Source organism: Lissotriton helveticus, chromosome 3_1 (assembly GCF_964261635.1).
Source record: "Lissotriton helveticus chromosome 3_1, aLisHel1.1, whole genome shotgun sequence".
Classification (NCBI taxonomy): domain Eukaryota; kingdom Metazoa; phylum Chordata; class Amphibia; order Caudata; family Salamandridae; genus Lissotriton; species Lissotriton helveticus.
Genome location: NC_136061.1, coordinates 954587250 through 954609768, shown reverse-complemented (window position 1 = coordinate 954609768; position 22519 = coordinate 954587250). Strand labels below are relative to the sequence as shown.

General features: G+C 44.0%; 1 protein-coding gene across 7 annotated transcripts in view; it reads left to right on the top strand.

Annotated features, from left to right (window-relative positions):
- The window catches only part of RBM44 (RNA binding motif protein 44), a 1911902-nt gene that overhangs the window by 357255 nt on the left and 1532128 nt on the right, over window positions 1-22519 (top strand). For all 7 annotated transcript variants that reach the window (XM_078681327.1, XM_078681325.1, XM_078681323.1 and 4 more), the window contains one exon: window positions 3095-3201. In XM_078681327.1, the coding sequence (XP_078537453.1) occupies window positions 3165-3201 (37 nt within the window). In that variant the 5' untranslated portion in view covers window positions 3095-3164. The remainder of the gene's footprint in view (window positions 1-3094; window positions 3202-22519) is intronic.

Genomic DNA, 22519 nt, shown 5'->3' with positions numbered 1-22519 from the left:
TTCGGTCTGGATGGTCCCAGAGTGGTAGTCTTGTTGGGCAATGCAAATTGTGCGCTTTCGGCGGAGAGAGGTTTGCTCTTGATTAAGGTTGATCCAGAACATGGAGATCTGGCAACTTGAGAAGCGGGCCCCACTGCCCAGGGAGGATTGTTCTGGGACTCTTTTATGAAGTAGTTGGGCAAATACGCTGCCACCTTCAATTCTCTGGATAAGGTGCAGGCATCAATTAAAATGAATACATTTCCCGAAGATTTTTGCCAGTGCCAGACCCGCTCTGTGGTTTTGCTTCCAATGCCTCCAAAATAGACTATAACTCGTGCCAGGAAAAATATCAAGACTATGTGAGATTTGGCAGCTTTTATCCCAACGCTTCCAGCGTACATGGATACCCTCAAGGTCCTACCCATGGTAATGTCTCTCCGTTCTTCCCAACTAAAAGTGGGGGGAAGGTTGACGATGATGCAGAGAATTGGGGTGAGATCACTTCAGATGCATGGGTCCTTCAGACGATCCAGGGTTTTCGTCTGGAGTTCGTTGGGACTCCCTTTCATGTCTCTCACTTTTGTCCTCTTCTTTTTATCAAAAGTCAGGCTGCCCTCCAGTAGCTGGACTGTTAAAGAAAGGTACGATTGTACCTTCAGCTCTTCATCAATCCAGATTTTTCAGCAACATCTTCCTTTTGGATAAGAGAGATGGGGGTCAGCGCACAGAACTTCATCTCAGGGAGGTCAACGAATGGCTAGTGTATCGCCATTTCAAGATGTAGGGGATCCATCTTCTGAGGGATCTTCTGCATCTGGGGTATAGGCTAGTGCGTTTACACCTCCGAAAGTTTTTCGTTCTAAAAAGTGGGTTGTGGTTCTAAAAAGTTTGGGAAGCACTGCTAAGGATGATTCTTTGTGAAAGAAACAAATGCAAGTGTATTCTTTGCAAGGTACTTCTCTGGGTCCTAGATGTCTTTGTTGAGGTCACAGAGTAGCAGATAACAGGATTCCAAAAAGAAGTCCCAGCTGCAACATATGTTTCCCAGTTGCTTATCAAGGACACCATAGACCCACGAGTAAATTATAACCTGTGCATTAAGATGGCTGCACACAATGGCATGTCTCGTGAGAATCCTGCTGGTTCATGGAACATGTAATCTTTCTTGTCTTTACATGGGGTTTTTGACATGCGTTCTAGGATGCAGTCCTGGGAGCTTCCAGAACTAGCACATCCTCCCATATTGAAAAAGCCTTAAAGTAGCGTGTCACACAGATCCAGCACACAGTGGTAAGCACATCTTACCATATACATTGTCTACACCCAAACTCCCTTGAAAAACCTTCATGAGACAAATTAGGCCGTGTTAGCAGCCGTAGGTGATGTAGAACTGGAATATTCCCCAGCTGATGTTATTTTATGGGACATGGTCAGAAGACCAGAGTGTATTTTCAGTTAAGATGGCGGCGAGTATAGGTGGCTCAATGCCATTCTGACCTGAGAAAAATGGCCCCTACCCAAGGGGAGAAGCAAACTGAGATTTACTGATGTCATGAGTGTGCTTCTCAATCTTTTTTTCCAGTGTGCTATCTTTTTGTGTGCTTATTGATAACATTACACATTTGCTTACATCTAAGATTTATTATAGTGGTGGATAACCTTTTGCCTCAATCCAAATTCTTGGTTCTGCAGTTGAATTGAGTTTAGGTTTCCCTTAGTCAAGAAGATCAGCAGTTCATTTTGTGGTCAGTCTTGTCCACATACCCATTATGCCCATGTATATCACTAATGCCACTGTAATATCTGGCTACATTGTTTGCTGCTTTAACACATAGATCCATTTAAAAAAATGTAATCTGGGCTCTGTGATTTTCCTGAGAATTCAGTGCCCGCTAAGGAGCAACAAGCTTATTGTGTTTCCATTTCCCTGTCTAACATTGACAGGTTTGCTCTTTATGGTTCCCTGCTTTATACCAGCTTTCATACAATTAATGATCTCCTATGTTTTCTCCATTGAATCAATCTTAATAGAGCTGGATTTTAGTACGTAAAACTGTTGTATTCTGGTCTCCCCCACTGCTGTTTGTGTTTTGCACATACCTGGTGACTAATGTTTTGTCAAACTGACTGCCTATCTGCTGATATAAATACAAGCACTGGAGGAAGTTAGCTTAGTTTCCAAGTCTCGCAATCTTTTACTCTCTTTTGTTCTCCATGAACATGACTGCATGAAAGTTTAAAAAGCATTGAAAACCCACCAGTCCTACACAATCTGCGCATCCTAAGTCACTGATCTATGGACTTGACACCCTAAGGCACTCTCAAAACCACCACCAGCAGTGTGTTGAGTTTACAAAGGCTGCCCAGGGTGGTCATCCAGTTTCAATATTTGTAAGGATGTGGAACCGATAGTTGGAACTTCAGTGGTGTTGCGAAGCCACTATCTTAAAGAAGAGAGGGCTCTTAATTGCAGTATCTCTCCGTGATTTGCCTGTCTGTCCCAGAGTGGGTTATGGCCCCATTATGTAGGGATTCCAGAGGAAGTATTGCAGTGCTCTGTGTTGTTGCCTGTGACTAGCAACTCTGCCTTCCTTGTGATTAGCATCGGAAACGTGTGCCCCATTTACTGTTGGGTGCTACAAGATAATTGCTCACCTTCAATAGAGATTCAAACTTGCTTTTCAAGACTGTCCTTCTAGTCACCTCATAGTGGCCAAACTATAGTTAATAATAAAGGATTCAATTGTAAACTCTAGCTTGTCCTGCAGCCTGGCCAAAATATAGTTTTGAGGCATTATGTGCAAGTAGCATGTAGATGCCTTATGTGCATACTGTTCTGGAATCAGCCCCTGTCCTGCAGCCTTCAGTGGAAATGTCAAGTGTGACCGAATAGCCATTCCAGTCTCTACATGAATTATGTGTTGTAATAATGGTTTTGCATACACATGCTTGGTTTGGGCGCACTTATTTATGTGGTTATAACTACTACACATCTGAGCTGAATTTTCGTTGACTGATCTAACCTTTGATATACCACCTAACAAGAGTTTTATGTTAGGTTTTTAAAATGTTGTTTTGTATCTCCAAAGTGATATGTTAATCTTTTGTCTAGGCAAGTCTGTGAATTGGTTACCAAAAATGGCTCCCTTGAGATCACAGATCATAAGTTGCTTGGATGGTTTATGATGCTGTCTGCTGAGGATAGAAACGTTATCAAAGGTAATTATTTATTTTTTCTTTCTAAAGATTTTGTGGGGATGAGTAACTTTATTTCTCCAGTATGAGCTCTTTCAAACTGCCACATGCTTCGCCTGTGGGTATTCAGCTAGGGGCATCAATTTTGGGGATGTGTATTGAGGACTTACTCACCTAAGCAATTTTCTATCATTATTTTCAAAACTCTCAAATTGCCCAAAGTCCACTATCTGTACCGTTACAACTTAAAATTATTATATCGGTTTGAAATAAATGAGCAGTGATATCCATGGTACAGGCTTAGAGATCTGAAAAGTCTGTTGTAAATTTCAGTAATAAGGAAGTTATCCTTGTGCCTGAAGTAGATTACTACCTTTGTAATCTGAGGTGTGGCTAAGGCAACTAATCTCCATAAAGAATGGGGAATAGACCTTGCTCTGTCATGGCTGCCAGTTGCAGTCTCATGGCAGGGTCGTCTCGATGCCCAAAAAGCCAGTCAATAATTATTGTCAACTGTTACGCCTGGTAACCTAATTGCGTGGCTGCCATACCCATTCCACTGTGATATCATGAATGCACACATTTGTCATATCCATCTCTAGGTGCAATTGTTTTCGCACCGGAACCACAAACAATGTATTTTCAGGAAAACCTCTTGTGTAATTTCGAAGGTGTGATTATGCACGACATACAACAACTGTTGGAGATCGATCTTCTTGAGCAGGACCACGTTGTTTTATTATTAAATATATTTATTTTCAATCATAATATTCATAAGTAGGTAAAGCAACGACATATACATTATAAACTGTAATATAGATTAAAGTAAATGGAATAACTGTACATCTTTAGGGATAAAAAGAAAAGTTTATAATGCTAGGAAAAAACAATTCAACTGGTCTGGTTGCATTGTATAAAATCAAAGTAATTGTTAAATGAGTCTAAGTGTTACTTTCTAAGTCCAGTCTCTCAAAACATTGTTAGAAACTACAATTTTGGATTTTAGAGACGCAGCAAGGAGAGGAAAAGTCAGTGACATACACGTTGGTATACATTTGTAATATATAGCTTAAAGGAAAGAAAACCTTGTCTGGAGAGTAATTCAGCTGTTCTCCTCAAGCCCTCTGGGAATACTGCTAATGCTGTGTCCGTACATCTCGTTCAGTGATTTGTAATTTAGTATTTGAAGTGTCATTTAGTATTGAGGGTCTCATGGAGGAATGATAATCAAGGTCAGTAGTTGACTACATTGCCCTCCAAATTTGTTGCCAATAGGTCTGTAAATTTTGGTGAAACCATAATGTGGGAATTGTATCTGCATCTGGGTCACCGTATTTCTAGCAATGGTCACTGCTCTTGTCTATCCCACTAAACTGAATCAAAACTGTATAAAGTCAACATGAATACTTCATCCAACCTCAAAGATGCTGAAAAGGCCTCGATACTACATCCATTAAGTTGCAACATCATATGAAATATTAGTGATTGAATTTTGTGTATGTCTGCGCCAATTTCAACCCCAGTATTTGATTGTCTGCCCTAATCCGCTGCGCCAAAGGCTCCATATAGAGCGCAAATAAGAGGGGATAAGGGGCAGCCCTGCTGGGTCCCTCTAGCAATTGGAAATGAATGGGACCTAGTGCCATTAACTCGTACAAAGGCATGGGAGCGTAGTATATGCAGCGAATCCATTTGACGTAATTCTCTCCAAGCCCAAAGTGACACAAGGTTTCAAAGAGGAAGGCCCGCCCCACCCTGTCAAACTCCTTCTCTGAATCAATCGCTAACAAGAAGGCTTGTCTCTGTGATCATTGGGTGCTATCGAGGTAGTGTAAGAGCTGTTTAGTATGATCACCCCCCTGTCCAGATGGAATAAAGCCAGATTGATCAGGCTCTATAAGGTCGGGCGAGCAGCCATTATACCAGCAAAGATTTTGGCATTGACATGAAGTAGAATAATGGGCCTGTAAGAACCACACTATAGTGCATCTTTACCAGGCTTCAGAATGACCGAGATCGCTGCCTCGGACATGGAGGGGATCATCCTATCGGATTCCAAAAAAGAGTTCAACAACTTTGTTAAAAAAGGAGCCAGCTCTGCACAAACGGCCTTCTAAAAAGAGGCCGAGTAGCCATCGGGTCCCGGGGATTTGGCCACCTTCAGCTTAGAAATCGCTGAGATCACCTCTTCAATCCTAATAGCCTTATCAAGTCCCGCAGCAGAAGCCTCAGACAGAGGGGTGATGTCACAACTGCTCAAGTAGGCACTCTCATCAAGCACCGGGGAATCCTGTTCGGAGTATAGTACATTATAAAATAAATGGAAGGCCTCCAAAATGTGCGCGTCGGAAGTCCGGTCCCTCCTGTTTGTCCTGAATGGTTCTTATATGCGAGTTCTGTGTCTGCGCCCTCAGTCTATGTGCCAGCATTCTACCACACTTGTCACTGCTGAGGAAGAATTTATGCCGGAGTTGTAAAAGGGCATATTCCGCCCGATCCAAAGCTAGGTGTTTAAGCATGCAACAGCGTTTTTCTAATTATCTCCAAACCCTGGGCGTCCTGTGCGTTTATGTATTGATTCAAGCTCTAGTACCTCTTTTCCCTACGCTTTTCTTTATGAAGATTGTTAAGAGCCGCCGAAATAGGTATGAGTGCCCACCTGACCACTAGTTTTAGCGCCGCCCATACAGATGAGAGATGCGGAGCCCACGTCATTAAGTACTAGATAATCCTTGATGACCCGCTTAAGGCGCTGCCGATTCTCATCCAAATGTAGCAGAGATTCACGGAGGCGCCAGCTAGGGGGAAAGTCTAGCAGCCGCTGCGCTAGAAGGTATGTAGCGATAAGGGCGTGATTGGAGAGAGAGCGAGGTTCTATGGTAGTGTGGAGGTGAGGGAATAGGGATGCCGAAGAGAGGTAATGGTCCAGTCGCGCATAGAATTTGTGCGCTGCAGAGTAATATGTATAATCTCGCTCTCCAGGATGGTAAGCGCGCCAAACGTCAATTAACCCATTGTCCCTCAGCCATTCAATTTCCCTATCGGAGGGTGCCCCTGCTTGGTGTGTGCGCTGCCCTGATCTATCAAGCCCCGAGTCCATAACAAGATTAAAATCCCTCCCTCCCCCAACTAAGAGCGCTGCATCTGGAGAGGTGAGGACTTCCGCAAGAGCAGATAGAAGAATGGACTCTTGTTGCGTGTTTGGAGCATAAAGTGACGCTACAGTAAGGTGAGTGTCCTCCCCCCCCATAGTATTCTAATAGCCAATAAGCGACCCTTTATTTCCGCAACAGATGCAAGTATCTTGCCAAAAAGCGGGCCCCAAGTAAGAGAGCCACCCCATTCCGCTTTAATGACCCGGTAGACCAAAACTGTTGATGAAAGCGTCTGTCACTCATCCGTGATATACCTTTGGAAAGGAGATGGGTCTCCTGTATAAGACATATGTCACCCTCTACACTATCCAAGAGGAACAAGTCCGCTCCCCTCTTCATTGGATTATTCATGCACCGTACATCTAGGCTAACAATTTTAAGATCCCTACCCATCCCAATTGTGGAACTCCGACCGCAGGCCAAGCAGAGTAATAAGAAGGTCAATACAGACAAAAAAGCATTAGATACCTAGCGCATTCCAATTACAATTTTAATACAGTGGCTGGTGCAGAGTCCCCAAAACAATAACCCAAACATACCCCCATGACAAGAAACAATGGGACAGACCTAAGAACGTACATGAAAACTGACCAATGTCAGTCAGAAAAAGGAAGACTTGGAGGGACATGGCATGAGGCATCTGGTCAGCCCAAGGAGGGTGATAACCCTGCCTACCCGCCAGCAGAGAGGCCATCAACATCAGGTCAGAGCAACCCTCCGGTCCCCCGTCTCTCGCAGTGTTTCTCTCTCCGAGTATGCGTTGAAGTATCTCATGGCGTATCGGGGCGCTCCGTTACTTGCGTCAGTGAGGTGAGAACTGCTCCCCGTTCCATTTCCTGCGCCGCCAGATCAGGATTCTGTGATGCGGTGCCTTTTCCGACCTTCTGCCATCCCTTTGAGCATCTGCGGCCTGGAGTTCTCGGCTGTTCATCTTGTGTCGACTTAGTAGTATCCTCCGACCCAAGGATCCCAGTTGCCCCCGACAGGGAGCGGAGCTGAAGAAGTTTTCCTTTGTAATTGAAGATGATACGGAAGGGGTGACCCCACACATAGTGTATCCCCTGTTTTCTGAGAAACTTCGTCACCACCTTGAATTTGCGTCGCTTGACCAACGTGAAGGCCGCCAAGTCCTGATAGATAGCCGGAGAGTGATCTCTAAATTGAAAGGGTTATGTCTTCCTCGCCTTGCGGACAATACGCTCCTTCAGCTGGAAGTCGTGTATACACGCAAGGATGTCTGTTCTTGGGGAATTGGTGCCTCTTGGTAGGCCCACTCAATGCACGCGGTCGATTTGCATGTCCACGGTTTCCGATTCATCCAGATCTTAGTTTGCATTCCCTTTGGGGCTGCCTCTTTTACAGTTTCTTTATCATGTCTTGTGGTCTTATGGTTTTAAAAGCTTGGATTATGGTGTCGAAAACTGGCCTCATTGCATAACGTGTAGCTCAATCAAGAGCAATTGCCGCATTGGCAAGTGTATTCGAAGGAAGCTCATTGATCTGAATCAGATATGTGGCAGAACAGCAATACATCCTAGCCTTTCATATATCCACAGGGGTATGAGAGGCAATATATATATACACGGTAAGAAGTAAAATGTATGTACAAATAGTAAAAAAAATAAGGAGATCCACATTGTTGCTTGTGTTCTTGAGTTTGTCTTTATTCAAGATGCACTAGGTTTTCAAAAGAAGACAGCCAACGCCTTTCGCCCAGTCATGGGCTTCTTCAGGGCTGTAATGTTATACAATATACACAGTTTTATTTAGAAACCAAACGTTTAATCTAATGGTCGAATAGTGCAAGATAAATGGGGACTTGTTTTATCTGTGCAGATTGTGAGAAACCATATGAAGTAAGATGTGGGACATGAAGGAAAGAAAAGTGTAGTGAGGAAGGAGAGTCCTTTAAAGCGGAAGTAAAAAGACCAGTGCTAAGAGTGGTGAAGGATGGCTGTTGTGCTGCAAAGCTGTCAGATCTTAAAATAGTCCCAAGATAGTGTTTAAAATAAGTGGTGGGAGAAGGAAAGGATGCTAGATGTTGCTACGTTTTCAAAATTGCGCTTACCAAAGCAAAAAGTAGTCAGAACGCCTGGGGTAAGTTTCTCATCCAGTTACTAATCACGTCCGTGTCTGGACAGTTGATCAAAGAGGAATGGACCTAGGTAATGTAAGACAAGATCGGTGAACACAATTTCCATCAGTGTTAGAAATACGATCAGTAGAACTCAGTAAATCACACTGACCTCTCAGGAATCAGGCAGAGGTAGTCCAATATTTTGGAGGGCACAGCTATCTGCCTCTGTTGGGCTGATCCGTAGAAAAGGTATATGTATCTAAAATAAAAAGCGATTCTAATAAGTGAGAGACGCGAGCTAGAATTATTTTATCAAAAGGAATGCGGTGACCAAAGAGCTGGAAAAAAGAACCCTCGAATCAAGCATTGTGTATTCCATGTATGGTAAATGCTAGGATCAGGCATGGAGACAATTGCCTCACTTACTAGATTCCCAATGTGCTTACTTTCCCCTTGCGCTCGCTTAGGGGACGGCAGATGGCATTAGCATTAAATGCAGCGCACAGAGTGCTCTTAGCACGGTGGAAAACCGATAAAGTCCCTGACCACACACATTGGCTCCATCAACTGTGGAATTTGTTAGCAATGGAAAGGCTCTCCATGGTAGCGATGGGGAAGGACAAGGACTATCCTAAACTTTGGGCGCCTTATCTATCTAACATGCCCACAATATCTCCGCCTTTTGAGGTTGGTGTCCGACACTGCTGCACTCACCACATAAGACATGGTCCTGCCTGTGGCTGTCCCTTCCAGCTGTGCGGGGGCCCTCCTTCAGCACTTTAGCTCTGGGGCTGTTGCGCGTGCATCTCCTTTTCTCCAGTATTAGGGGTGTCTTTCATAGATTCACATGCTTGAATATTCCCCGTCGTCGAAGTGGGAGTCCCACAGTACATAAAATAGCAATAAATGCTAAAAAATATATGTATGTGAGAACATAACATAAGAGGAAATAGAAGTAGATACATAACTGAAAACCTCTAAAACAATTCCTCCATAGGAATGCATGATAGAGAGAGAAAACGCTTGTAACATATCACTGTCATTATGGTAGTCCACACTACAGCAAATCAGGCGCCAGCACCCTCTAGAACCTTCTCCTCAGAAGCTCAAGCCCTCAGATTTTCTACCGCACGTCGTGTGAAGGGAGTCTCCCTGAGCTCTGCTCAGTTTTTTCCTCAACTACTTCTTGTTTCCTGAACTTTCATCATGTCGAGTAAAAGTCTTTATTCCAACCTTGCTCTTCTTGTGGGAAGTTGCGTCTTTTTAAAGAGGACCCCCAGAAGAAATGTATTTATTGTCTCTACCCGGAGCATGAAGTTGACAGCTGTAGGTTTTGTAGAACCTTTTCTAACAAGACTCTAAAGGACAGAGAAGGCAGTCTCCTCCTTTGGCTCCAACGTCTTAAAGACAAGGATTTAGCTCTGTCGGATGCTGAGAGTTTTCACTCTGGACCCTCCACTGCAGCCTCTAAGCCTGGTAGTGTGCAGGATATCCCTTCTCCATTTCTAAAAAAGAAGAAACTAGCCCTGCCTTTGGCCTCTGTGGTGTCCCCACCAGCTCCTACTACTGCTGCGCCCACGAGACCAGGCTCTCAGGCGTCTTCTGCTGCCTCTCAGCGTGTTTCCACACATAAACATGCTTCGTCGTCGACTGGAGCGTCTACGAGCGTTCCGACTACGAGATCTGCAGTGTCTATTTCTTCGACAACGACGACACTGACGACGACGTCAGCTTTCACCTCGTCAACGACGGTCTCGTCGACGGCCTTTACGTCGACGAGTTTCATTGGCTTTTCAGACTGTCTCGTCGATTCCTATCACCTCGTCGACGAAGAAACCAGCATCGTCGACGAAAGCCATCAAAAAGTCGTCGACGAAGACTCCGTCGACTAAAGCCTCGTCGACGAGGGCTCCGTCGACAGGGGTGTCTCCTGCGTCGACGACTTCGTCGGCGGCTTTGCCATCTGCAATACTTCTGTCGACTCCGTCGACGAGCCTTCCGTCTACGATGGATTCATCTAAGTCATTTTCGACAGCCATTTCAGCACCGTCACCGATAACGTCGACGGCACCGTCGACGGTGGCACCTTCCGTTGCCTCTGGTGCCTTTACCTTATTAAGGTTCTGCATCTGTCGCCCCCGATCTTTCACACCGTCGCCAACAAAAGCCTTGCCTCCAGTTGTCCGCTCCAGATCCACAGCCTCCTTCACCTATGTTTGCCACTAACTCTGAGCACGACTCGGACTCTGGTGATGATGTGGATGACACTTTCGGGGCGGCCCACAGTCCGTCGTATCTAATCATTAAATGTCAAGATTCCGGCAGTGACGACGATGGCGGTGACCAGGAGTTTCAAGCTGAGAAACAGTGCATCCAAGTTCCAATGGCTACTTTGCCTTTGTCTTTGATTTCAAATCTCCAGCATATGCTGGTCGACTACAACCGGCGTTTTCCACCAACGCCACAAGGTACTCCTCGACCATCACCTACTGCGACAGCTCTGCCTTCTGTTCCGCCAACTTTGCCACCGACACCTTCTCCCCAGGTTCAAACGTCTGTCAAGATTCACACAACTGTGTATCCACAGGATGCGGATGATGAGGCGATTCTAGAACGAGAGGACGGAGAGGTCCACGATGATACGGATAATGATGATGCCGCAACCGGCATGGCAGAGTGGGACGACTACCAAATGCAGACGCCCTCTCCTCCGCCAGGAGAATCTGGGGATTCCCCTCCAGTAGATATTGCCAGTTTTCATCTGTTGATGGATAGAGCGGCTCAGCGTTTTAAATTACCAAGGACACAGACAGAGGAGGACTGTTTCCTCTACGATTTCAAGAATCAGCCTTTCAAACAAGTCCACACAATTCCAATAATAGATTTTATTTGGAAGGAGGGAGTTAAGCTCATGCAGGCTCCGAATTCGTTACCTGCCCAAATGCCGCGCCTTGAAAAGAAATATAAGGCCCCAACTGGTTCACCAGCATGCCTCGTCTCTCACCCTAAGCCAGATTCGGTTGTAACTCAGGCAGCACAGCGTCGAGCCTGTAATCCAGTGTCTCCAATCACCGCACCTCCAGATAGAGAAGGTCGGCGCCTTGACGCCATTGGAAGAAAATTCTCCACCATGGCTTCCACTGCAGTACGGGCGGCAAATGCCTTAGCCATCTTGGGCCGCTAAGACCGGCAGAGGTAGTCTGACATTTCTGCCCTAGTCAACCTCATCCCTGACTCTTCCAAAGCGGACGCTCTGCAAATCGTCCAGGACGGACAAAGAGCATCTGAAGAGATGATTGACTGTGCAGTCGATATTGCGGGTACTGGCTTCCGCCAGCTTGCTAGTGCGGCTGCCTTACGACGCCAAGGTTGGTTGAAGTCCACCTCCTCCCGGCAGGAAGTTCAATCCAAGATCCTTGATATGCCATATGATGGTGAATCGCTGTTTGGGTCACACATTGACGAAGCTCTAGAGTCCATTAAAAAGGACACTGATATGGCTAATGCAATTTCGGAAGCAGCCATTTCGAGATGGACGCGGCACATCTTCCACTTTTCGAGGAGGACAATCTCTATCGCTCCTACAATCAGAGCAACCAACGTTACTCTTCCACCCAACAGCAGTCTCATCGACAACAGTCCTTGAGGCCCTACAGGGGAAACTCATCATATCGGGGATCCACTCCCAAACGCCAATTACTTTTGTCATCCCCAAAGTGTTGGAGGTCGAATCTCATACCTTAGTGTTCATCCAGATTCCTCCTCATACTCCGTCTGGCCCGACTCCTCCCCATCTCAAGGAGCTTTACCATCAAGTCCGTCTTCTTGTTCAAAAAGGTGCAGTCGAAGTGGTTCCAGTTTCTCAGAGAGGAGAGGCGTTTTACTCTTGTTTCTTCCTCATACTCAAGAAGACGGGAGATTGGCGACCAATTCTGGATTTGAGGGCTCTCAACAGATACCTAAAGAGCCAATCTTTCCGAATGCTGACACTATTGGAGATCCTGCGTCTTGTGGCCAGCGGGGATTTCATGACCACCATAGACCTTCAGGACGCATACTTTCATGTCCCAATTCACCAACAGCATCGAAAGTACCTGCGCTTCAGGGTGGGGCAGACACATTATCAGTTCAAGGTGTTGCCTTTCGGACTCCGATCCACCCCTCGTGTGTTCACGAAGGTGTTGGCTCCTGTGATGGCTCACCTACGCCTCCGAGGCGTCCTAATTTTTCCATATTTGGACGATTGCCTCCTCAAGTCTCAATCACGCCATCAACTGAGCCAAGACACTCGTCTTTGTCAAAATGTGTTTCAATCCCTCGGCTTGGCCATCAATGTCGACAAGTCACAGTTTGCACCAGCGCAAACCAGGAATTTCTTGGGAGCGATCTTAGACACAATGCTTTCAAAGGCGTTCGTTTCACAAGAACGACAACAAAAATCCTCCGCCTGGTGTCTCTCATTCGATCAAGGCAGTCCGTTTCTGTCCGGACATTAAAGTCATTTCTGGGGATGGCATCATCTTGTATTGCACTGATCCCACATTGCAGACTGCGTACCCGTCCCATTCAAGAGGAACTGGACGTACAGTGGCGTCAGGTCTCCGTATCTTTCAATGACCTGGTGGCCATTACAGCTCTCATGAGAAAGGGTCTGTGCTGGTGGGCCCAGCCGACCAACCTGGCGACTTGAACATCCTTCCTCGTCAACGCGCCAGATCTGACGCTCACAACAGACGCCTCTCTGGACGGCTGGGGTGCTCATCTTCAAGGCCTCTCCATCAAGGGCAAATCGTCTCCACCCCAACGCTCGTGGCATATTAACAGGCTAGAGTTGATGGCGATCTTTCTGGCGCTCAAGTTGTTTCTTCCTGTAGTTCAAGGGGAGTCGGTGCTTGTTCAAACGGACAATTCCACCAGCATGCACTATGTGAACTAACAGGGAGGGACCAAGTCTCAACGCTTGTCTCGACTGGCTCAGTCGATTTGGGATTGGGCTCTCCGTCATCAGATAGCCTTGACGGCGGTGCATCTGCCGGGCGTTTCAAACATCCTGGCAGACTCCTCAGCAGGTTCACAACGTCGACACACAAATGGGAGCTGCATCAACCGACTCTGGATGTTGTGTGTTCACCGATGGGGTCGCCCATCTCTAGACCTCTTTGCGACACCAGAGAATCGGAAATTCCCGTCCTACGCAAGTTGGCATCCCCACCCCGGATCGTGCGGGAATGCCCATTTGATCGATTGGTGCGATCTATTCGCTTACGGTTTTCCGCCGATCCCGTTAGTGCCACGGGTGCTGTGGAAGATGCGGATGATTAACAACCACAGGGGCTGTCCACATACCCCGAACCCGGGACGAATAATTATTATATCAAACAAAAAGGCTCAGGGGGAAAAGAAAAGTTAAACAATTGGAAAGGTATCCAATATGTTATATAGAGAAGCCCTTCACAACAGCCTCATGGTATCAAAAATATGCATTTATTTATTCCAACAATTCAAAGAGTTTTGTTTTAACATATAAATAATCTCAAGCAAGAAAAAAGCTGGTGTACAAAAGACAATACATATAAACCAGACAGGTGGCAACAACAATACACATCACAAGAGAAAAAGGAACACCATAAACATAAATACTGTGTCCTTATAGTAATTCAAGCCACAGGGAAGCGTTGACGGCGTTTCGACCGATACATTATTTAACGGTCATCTTCAGGACTGAAAAATGTTCTTGTGCAAGAGATCTTCAGCTTTAAAATCAAAAGGATAGACCGGTTTAAATTCAGGTCCTCGAAAATCAATGTTCAGACACGCAAAAAGACAGATAATTGCACGATAAATTCTAGCTACTTAATAGCATGATGTGGACGTCATCAACACATTCGCATGGCCACCAAATGATCCCAGTGGTGATGCAGAAATTAGTTCACCAATTTATTGTCTGCAAGCGTCTTGTCCGATTCAAGAACGCCAACTTGTTTCAACGTGCATCAAGCCGCAACTCCGGCTTGATGCACTTGATGACGCACTTGATGTGCTGATAACGTCCACATCATGCTATTGAGTAGCTAGAATTTATCGTGCCATTTTCTGTGTTTTTGCGTGTCTGAACATTGATTTTCGAGGACCTGAATTTAAACGGGTCTATCCTTTTGATTTTAAAGCTGAAGATCTCTTGCACAAGAACATTTTCCAGTCCTGAAGATGACCGTTAAATAATGTATCGGTCGAAACGCCGTCGACGCTTCCCTGTGGCTTGAATTACTATAAGGACACAGTATTTATGTTTATGGTGTTCCTTTTTCTCTTGTGATGTGTATTGTTGTTGCCACCTGTCTGGTTTATATGTATTGTCTTTTGTACACCAGCTTTTTTCTTGCTTGAGATTATTTATATGTTAAAACAAAACTCTTTGAATTGTCGGAATAAATAAATGCATATTTTTGATACCATGAGGCTGTTGTGAAGGGCTTCTCTATATAACATATTGGATACCTTTCCAAATATTTAACTTTTCTTTTCCCCCTGAGCCTTTTTGTTTGATATAATAAGTGGAAGATGCGGAGGCAGCCCTGCTACATCCTATTGATCGCTCCTCGATGGCCCAGACAGGCGTGGTTCTTGGAGTTGCTCCTTCTGTCCCAGTGCGAGCCCATTCCCCTTCATCCTCGTCCAGACCCCCTGACGATGGACAGGGGCCAGGTTTACCATCCGGATCCATCCACTCTACAATTGTCGGAATGGAACTTGAGCACCTTGAGTTCGCAAACTTAAATATCTCGCTAGACTGCAGAGAGATCCTCGCTCATGCTAGGGCTCCGTCTACCATCAAAACTTACAAACTCAAGTGGAAGAGATTTTGTCATTGGTGCATGGCAGCAAATGTCCATCCAATCCATTCTACTCCGGAGAAGATTCTTCCGTTCTTTTTGAGTCTAGCTCAATCTGGACTCTCGCATGCTACCTTGAGAGTTTTCCTAGCTGCAATCTCTTGTTTTTCAAAGGGCTCTTCCGGAAGTTCCCACCTATTCGGCGCCCTCCTCCACCGTGGCATCTCAATGTTGTCTTGTCGCAACTTATGAAATCGCCATTTGAGCCCATCTATAGAGCGGACATTAAGTTCCTCACCTGGAAGGTTGTTCTTCTTCTTGATCTGACCTCATCTCGTCGTGTGAGTGACCTCCACGCCTTTACTATCAAACCGCATTATCTTCAATTCAGACCTGACTGCATGGTGCTTCGCACCAACCCATCTTTCCTTCCTAAGGTTCCTACTGACTTCCATCTAAATGAACCTGTGTTCTTGAAAACTTTCTTTGCTGAGCTAAAGTCTCAGGCTGAGCAGCGATTGCATTCCTTGGACATCCAACGATGCCTTAATTTTACATTAGCAGAACTGCCTCCTTCCGCAGGTCCGACCAACTTTTCATTGCTTATGGACGACTGCGTAAGGGGCATCCAGTTACCAAACCAACGATTGCCCGTTGGATTTCTTCGGCCATTGCCATCTGCCATCAACATGCTGACAAGCCTTTGCAGTCTTCGGTGAGGGCTCATTCTACAAGGTCTATGTCTTCATCCTCTGCCCTGTTTGCTGGTGTGCCACTTCATCAGATCTGCCGTGCAGCGACATGGTCCAGCAGGCACACCTTCACCAAGCATTACTGCTTGGACGCCATCAATGAGGCGGATACCGCATTGGGACAGGCAGTACTTCGTCATCTTTTCAAATAAGGTGAGCCTCTGTTCCCTCCTCCTTTATATTTTTTTCAATCATTGCTATTTAAGCTTCCTTGACTGTATTACTACTGTCTTTGAGCTTTTCCATGCTGTGCTTTGCAATTTCATTGGAGGTTACTGCTCTCTACTCTATTCAAGCATGTGAATATATGAAAGACACCCCTAATACTGGAGAAGAACAATTGTTACTTACCTGTAAACAGGTGGTTCTCCAGTATTGGTGTCTTTCATAGATTCACATGCGACCCACCCTCCTCCCCTCAGAGGCTCTTTTCTCATGCACTCTGGGTCACATTGGTGCTACGAAAATCTGAGGGCTTGAGCTTCTGAGGAGAAGGTTCTAGAGGGTGCTGGCGCCTGATTGGCTGTAGTTTGGACTAACATAATGACAGTGATATGTTACAAGTGTTTTCTCTCTCTATCATGCATTCCTATAGAGGAATTGTTTTAGAGGTTTTCAGTTATGTATCTACTTCCATTTCTTCTTATGTTATGTTATCACATACATAGATTTTTTAGCATTTATAGCTAATTTATGTACCGTGGGACTCCCATTTCGACGACTGGGAATATTCAAGCATGTGAATCTATGAAAGACACCCATACTGGAGAACCACCTGTTTACAGGTAAGTAACAATTGTTCATATCCATGCTCACCGAGGGGGAAGAGGTGGAGGGGGGGGTTGGTGTTTTTTGTGGGGTTTCCTTGGGTTTTGTCATTCTTCTTTTTAGTGTTTTAATATGGAGCATATCTCAGAGCCTACGGACCATAGTGGGCCTCTCTCCCAGGGACTAGACTCTCGTTATCCAGCTTGTGTGCAAAAATGTATTTTAAGTAATATTTGTTTAGTGGGAGAACTTCCAGATTTTGTAAAGTTTAACTTATAACCCGACAAGATGGCGTAGAAAGATAAGATGTCAGTAAAAGCAGGTTGAGAAACAAGGAGATGAGACATATAACAAAATATCATCAGCATAAGCTGTGAATTTGATTTTAGTGGTTTTGTGCATAAAATCCTGGAATAAGGAAGAGTCTCGTAAAGAGTGAAGAAAAGGTTTAAGGGATAATATAAAAAGCAAAGGAGAAAGAGGGCAACCTTGATGAGTGCCCCTTTTAAGAGTAAAATGAGGATTGGGATACATTAACAAAAACGGAGGTAGTTGGGGAGGAATACGGCTAACTTATAGCAGACATACCAGAGCCAAAACCATGCTATTTAAGTGCCCGCATTATGAAAAGCCAGTTAAGGCAATCCGGGCCAAAACCGTGCTATTTAAGGGCACGCATTATGAAAAGCCAGTTAAGGCAATCAAATGCTTTTTCAGCATCTGGGGTAATGGCTGCTAACAGCAAGGAACTCTTAGAAGCAAGATGTATAATATTCAAAAAGGTTCTGGAATTATCAGCCAAAATTCTACCCCTAACAAAACCGGTCTGATCGGAACCAATCCGGTCTGGAATTACCTGATTAAGGCGAAGGGCCAACACGTTAGCAAAAATTCTGCAATGTAAGTTTATTAAAGAAATAGTGCGATAGTTGGCACAAGAGGAAAGGTCTTTATCTGTCTTTGGGATTAAACAGATCATAGCTTCTAGAAAAGTGCCACGGGCCTAGTTATGAAAAATAAAGTGCTGAAAGAGAGGAGATGTGAGAGAAGAATCTGCCAGGAGCTGTATCTTTAGGTAGCTGAGCTTAAGGTAACTTAATCTGGGAAAGGAACAGGTCTTGATCCAAAAAGGAACAATCAGAAGAATGGAGTAACGAGGAGGTAGGGAATCGAAAAACGAATCCAAGGCGATGTCCGAAGGAGAGGACCAGGGCGGGGGGTTTCACGGGGGGAGGGGGGGGTGGGAGGGGGGGGAGGGGGGGCTTTGTTGGTTGGTTGAGGTATACAAATTCTTATAAAAAATCTGTGAAACATTGAAATATCTCCATCTTTAAAATAATTATTACCTTTATATTTGATGATATTAACTATTTTGGATTTTTGAGATTTGACTTTCAAATAGTTTTCAAGCAATTTACCAACTCTATTGCTTCCACCGTAAAATGTAGAGTTGATCTTTCCTAACTTCACAGAGGCTTACTCGTCGATTTCCTCTTAAAATTCAATTTATCCTGAACCAGCTGTTTAAGAGTAACTTCACTGTTAGAAGAATAGAAAAATAATATGCATGCTCGAGTTGCTTAATAGAACATAATAAGGAAGAGGATTCCTTAAAAAGTTCTTTCCTCTTGACAGCCGCGCCCTCAATGATAAAACTTTTGGCTGTTGCTTTAAAAGCATCCCATACACTGTGTAATGGTATGTCTGGGCTGGTGTTGGTAAGCCAAAAATTAAAACTTTTGAAGTGTTCTATAAAAATTGGATCTTTAAGTAAGTAGTTGTTTAAGCGCCATCTATGGGGTTTAGAAGGTTCAGATGAGAGAGCTAAATCAATAAAAACGTGGGAAGATGTAAGTATGGATCCAAATTCGGCATGAGTTAGGTTAGTGAGAAGATGAGGAGTCTACATTTTTTTAATCAATTCTAGATTTGGAATTGTGTGTGGGAGAGTTAAAGGTGAATTCCAAACTATCGGTGTTATATATCCTCAATGCATCTACCAAACCTCTTGAATGGATTGTCTTTGCAAAGGTTTTTGGCATTTTATTAGGAATATATTTGGATGTGGATTTCCTGTCAATGAAAGGGTCCACAACCTGATTATAGTCACCACCCACTAGGAGATTGGAGTTAGAACAGGAATGGAAGATGTGCGACATGGATTGCCAAAACTGTGCATCTATACCAGTTGTACCATAAATGTTGAGGATGTAAAGAGGGGTACCATTAATGACGAGGTGAAGACCCCATCTACCATCAGCATCCCTCTCCTCCTTTTTTATAGTTAAGGAAAGGGACTTGTGTAATAGTGTCACCACTCCGTTCTTTCTTTTCTTAGGCGAGGAGCAATACCCATGCCCCACCCAGTGCTCTTTAAGAGAGCTAATACCATTTTAGTTAAGATGGGTTCCCTGTAGCATTGCGATCTTACATTGTAATCTAGGTCATTAGTAAGTACTCTTTATATCTTAATGGGGTTATGAAGAACCTTCACATTCCAAGACACAATACAAACATTATCAGTCATATTGAGAACGGAAGAGCATTAGGTGTAACCATGAGTTTTCTAAAGTTGATAACAGTATGAATTCAGCATGCAATGATATTAAAAAGCCAACATGGAAAAAAGTGTGCAATAAAAGTAAGTACAAGAAACATATGTTTAAAAGGTAAAAAACAAGAAAAATAGATGAAAATGAACTGAGATAATTAGAAAAATAGAGGGGAGAGAAGTACTACAAATCAAAGTATAAAGAATGAGAGAAAAAAACCACGGATAGAGTAGTAAAAGAAAGAGGAAAGAGAAGAAAGTGTGAATGATAGGAAAAAGAGAAATTGATGGGAAGCTCAGAGACTTCAGACAAAGTACACTTCCATTCAAAGCAAACAACATGAAGAGGCGGGGATATGCAAAAAGGAAGGAAGACCGACAGCAGAGTCGGCAAAGTCAAAGAGAAACGATGAAGACCACTAAAAAAATCAATGAATAGAATAAGGAGCAGCAGTTGGGGAGATAGTGAGTAGGTTAAGCCGAATAGAAAAATGGTACAAAAAACAAACATAAGAAAAGTGCATATTTAATGAAGGGAGTAACACCAACATATGAAGAGGAACTATAAAAACTAGGACTAGTAAGGGAGGCACAAGGATAGGGAACATCAAGGAAAGGTATCTGTGCTAGGCCAGAGACATCTGTAAAAGAGAAACAGCAGAGTTATTAGGTAGAAGCAGCCTGAGATGGCAGACATGCAACAACAACAGATTAAACATGAGAAAAAGGCAATAACTATCAGTTCATGTAAATTAAAGATATGTTATGAGAATCAGAACTGAAACATGTTAAGAGAGTCCATGTTCAGGATTTCCCGAAGACCATGTCTTCACCTTTGTGGTGAAAAATAAAACTGCCTTAAATCTTCTGGGCAGTCAAATGAGTAGGGCCTTTCCTTGTAATTGACTTTAAAAAAACAAGAATGCACTAGACCAAATCTGGCATTCGTGGAACTAAGAGCAGGACAAAAGGGAACAAAAAAACTCCTTACGGCGGGCGGCAGTAGCATGAGCCACATCCTGAGAAAAAAAACTATGGCCAGACCTTAACATTTGCTTTCTCTGCTTAGCCGTGGACAGAATCATTAACAATTCAGTATATTCCAAAAAAAGGACAATTATACCTCTAGTGCACTTGACTGATGATGCAGAGAATGACCCTTCAAATTTGGGACCAATGTGGTGCGCTTGTTGCAGGTTAAGATTTGTACCTTCCATGAGGCCAACTATTTTAGGAATATGAATTCTGAGAAAGGCAAGCTTGTCAGATCCCTTTGATCCTTCAGGAATACTATAAATTCTAAGGTAATTGCATCTTTTGAAATTCTCCAAGTCCTCTGTTTGTTGTTTAAGAAGAACTATTTATTTGGTCATAGCATCTACTTTAGGGATCACATCCTGAACATCACTGATCTTTTGCTCCTCCACCGACACTCTAGACTCTAAAGTAGACCATTTCCCCTCTAGTCTCTGAAGAGTAGCATTGGTGTCCATTAACAAAGGTTTCAAACATTTTATTTCCTCCATGAGGTCATCGAGCGTTATGGGTAATGGAGATTTTGTTGGAGAACAAGGCTCCTTCTTTTGGGGTTTTGAGGCAGCAATAGTGGAGTCTTTGTTGAGAGAGGACATGTTCGCAGAAGCACCCTTTTGACTGGAGGACGACGGAGGCTCCATGTAAAGAGAAGATAAACCACTTAATGCACCACAGCCACAAATATAGCCCAGATATTAGGAGCGCACCTTAATTCAAAAAGCACCAGAGGAAATCCAAAATCCGATGTGAATTCAGCTGGGAACTAGTTTAGCAGTTCTTGTGAAAAAACTGAATTAAAAACAAATAAGAGGCAGAAAAAAGGAAAAGAGGCACATACAAAATCATCACTGGTAAACCTATTAATCTGAAAGGCTTTTGAGCCAGCAAAGATGGTTAACTTGACCAGTGCACTGCCAAAGTAGGTAAAACCTACTCTAAATATTAATGGCATGCCATAATCGTAACCAAGATAACGAGCCATTCACAGCTGCATTCTGCGGTAGAGGAAATGGCGGCCGCAACCGGCAAAACTGAGGAGAGTGCGTCCGCGCTTTCAAAGCCTCCACTCTATGTGGCAGAAAGACGTGTGCTGCCGCCTGAATACGCAATGGTCCCGGTCGAGGCGCGGAGCTTCACTAAGTTACGGCCATCTTGCCCAAAACTACAGCTTACTTACCGGTTCCAAGGTACTGTCCCGGAGTCTTGCTCTAGTTCATTCCTACCGGAAAAGCTCAACATTCTGAAGTTGACAGGTGACTTGCAGCCCTCTATAAAACCCATACATAAGCAAACTTTCCCCTTCATCTGAGATGCCTTGTTCTTAAATTTCAAGAAAGACTCAATCCACTCCTCTTGTACCTCGGGCCTAACCCGTTCCTCAGTTTTTGGAATATTGTGTATTTTTGTAAACATTTTTTTGTATGCTTTTGTAATTACCTGCTTGTTAAGTCTGTAATATACACGTGGCATATAATTAGTCCTGTGGAAAAAGCTCTCCCCTTCAGTTGCTTTGTCCATGCTCTATAAATATCTTAAACGAAATTCAAAGAAGTGCCACTCGTGCCAGCCTGCGGTACACTTAGTTTCGTCCTCCTGGAGTCCGTGCTCCTTTTATTTTGGTAGAGTTCTCATTTATTGCATTTCTGTGCCCCCTTTTTTTTATTTCAGCAAAGGTTTTATGATAGTACATGAATTCCTGAACAATATCTGCTTTAGCAGTTTCTGTTTTAGGTGCCGACGTTTAGACAAGTTTTCTTTCAAGCTCTTCATTTCCTTACATTGTGAGACCACTGAAGAACCCTTTGGTGGCATATTTGCCTAACGGATCAGTGCATCCCCCTCCCCTAGTGCTTTTGCTTGTGTGAATAAAGGATACTCTACTACCGGAATTTATTAATAGGGGCTTTTTCCCATATCCCTATTGTTGTAGCTAGGTAGTAACAAAAACATCTAGTAACTTGCTCTTTGCATCTTAACCTTTCACACAAGTGTGAATTTCTTACACATTGTAAAACATGCAATTGCGGTACTCAGGCAATTCTGCTTTAATCACACAAATAGGAACAGCATTTGACTGAATTTACATGCAGTGCTAGAATTTTTCTAGAGCCACTAGAATCAGAAATATTGATTTTTTTTCCCCATGGGGTGAAATTCTGATGACATTGAAG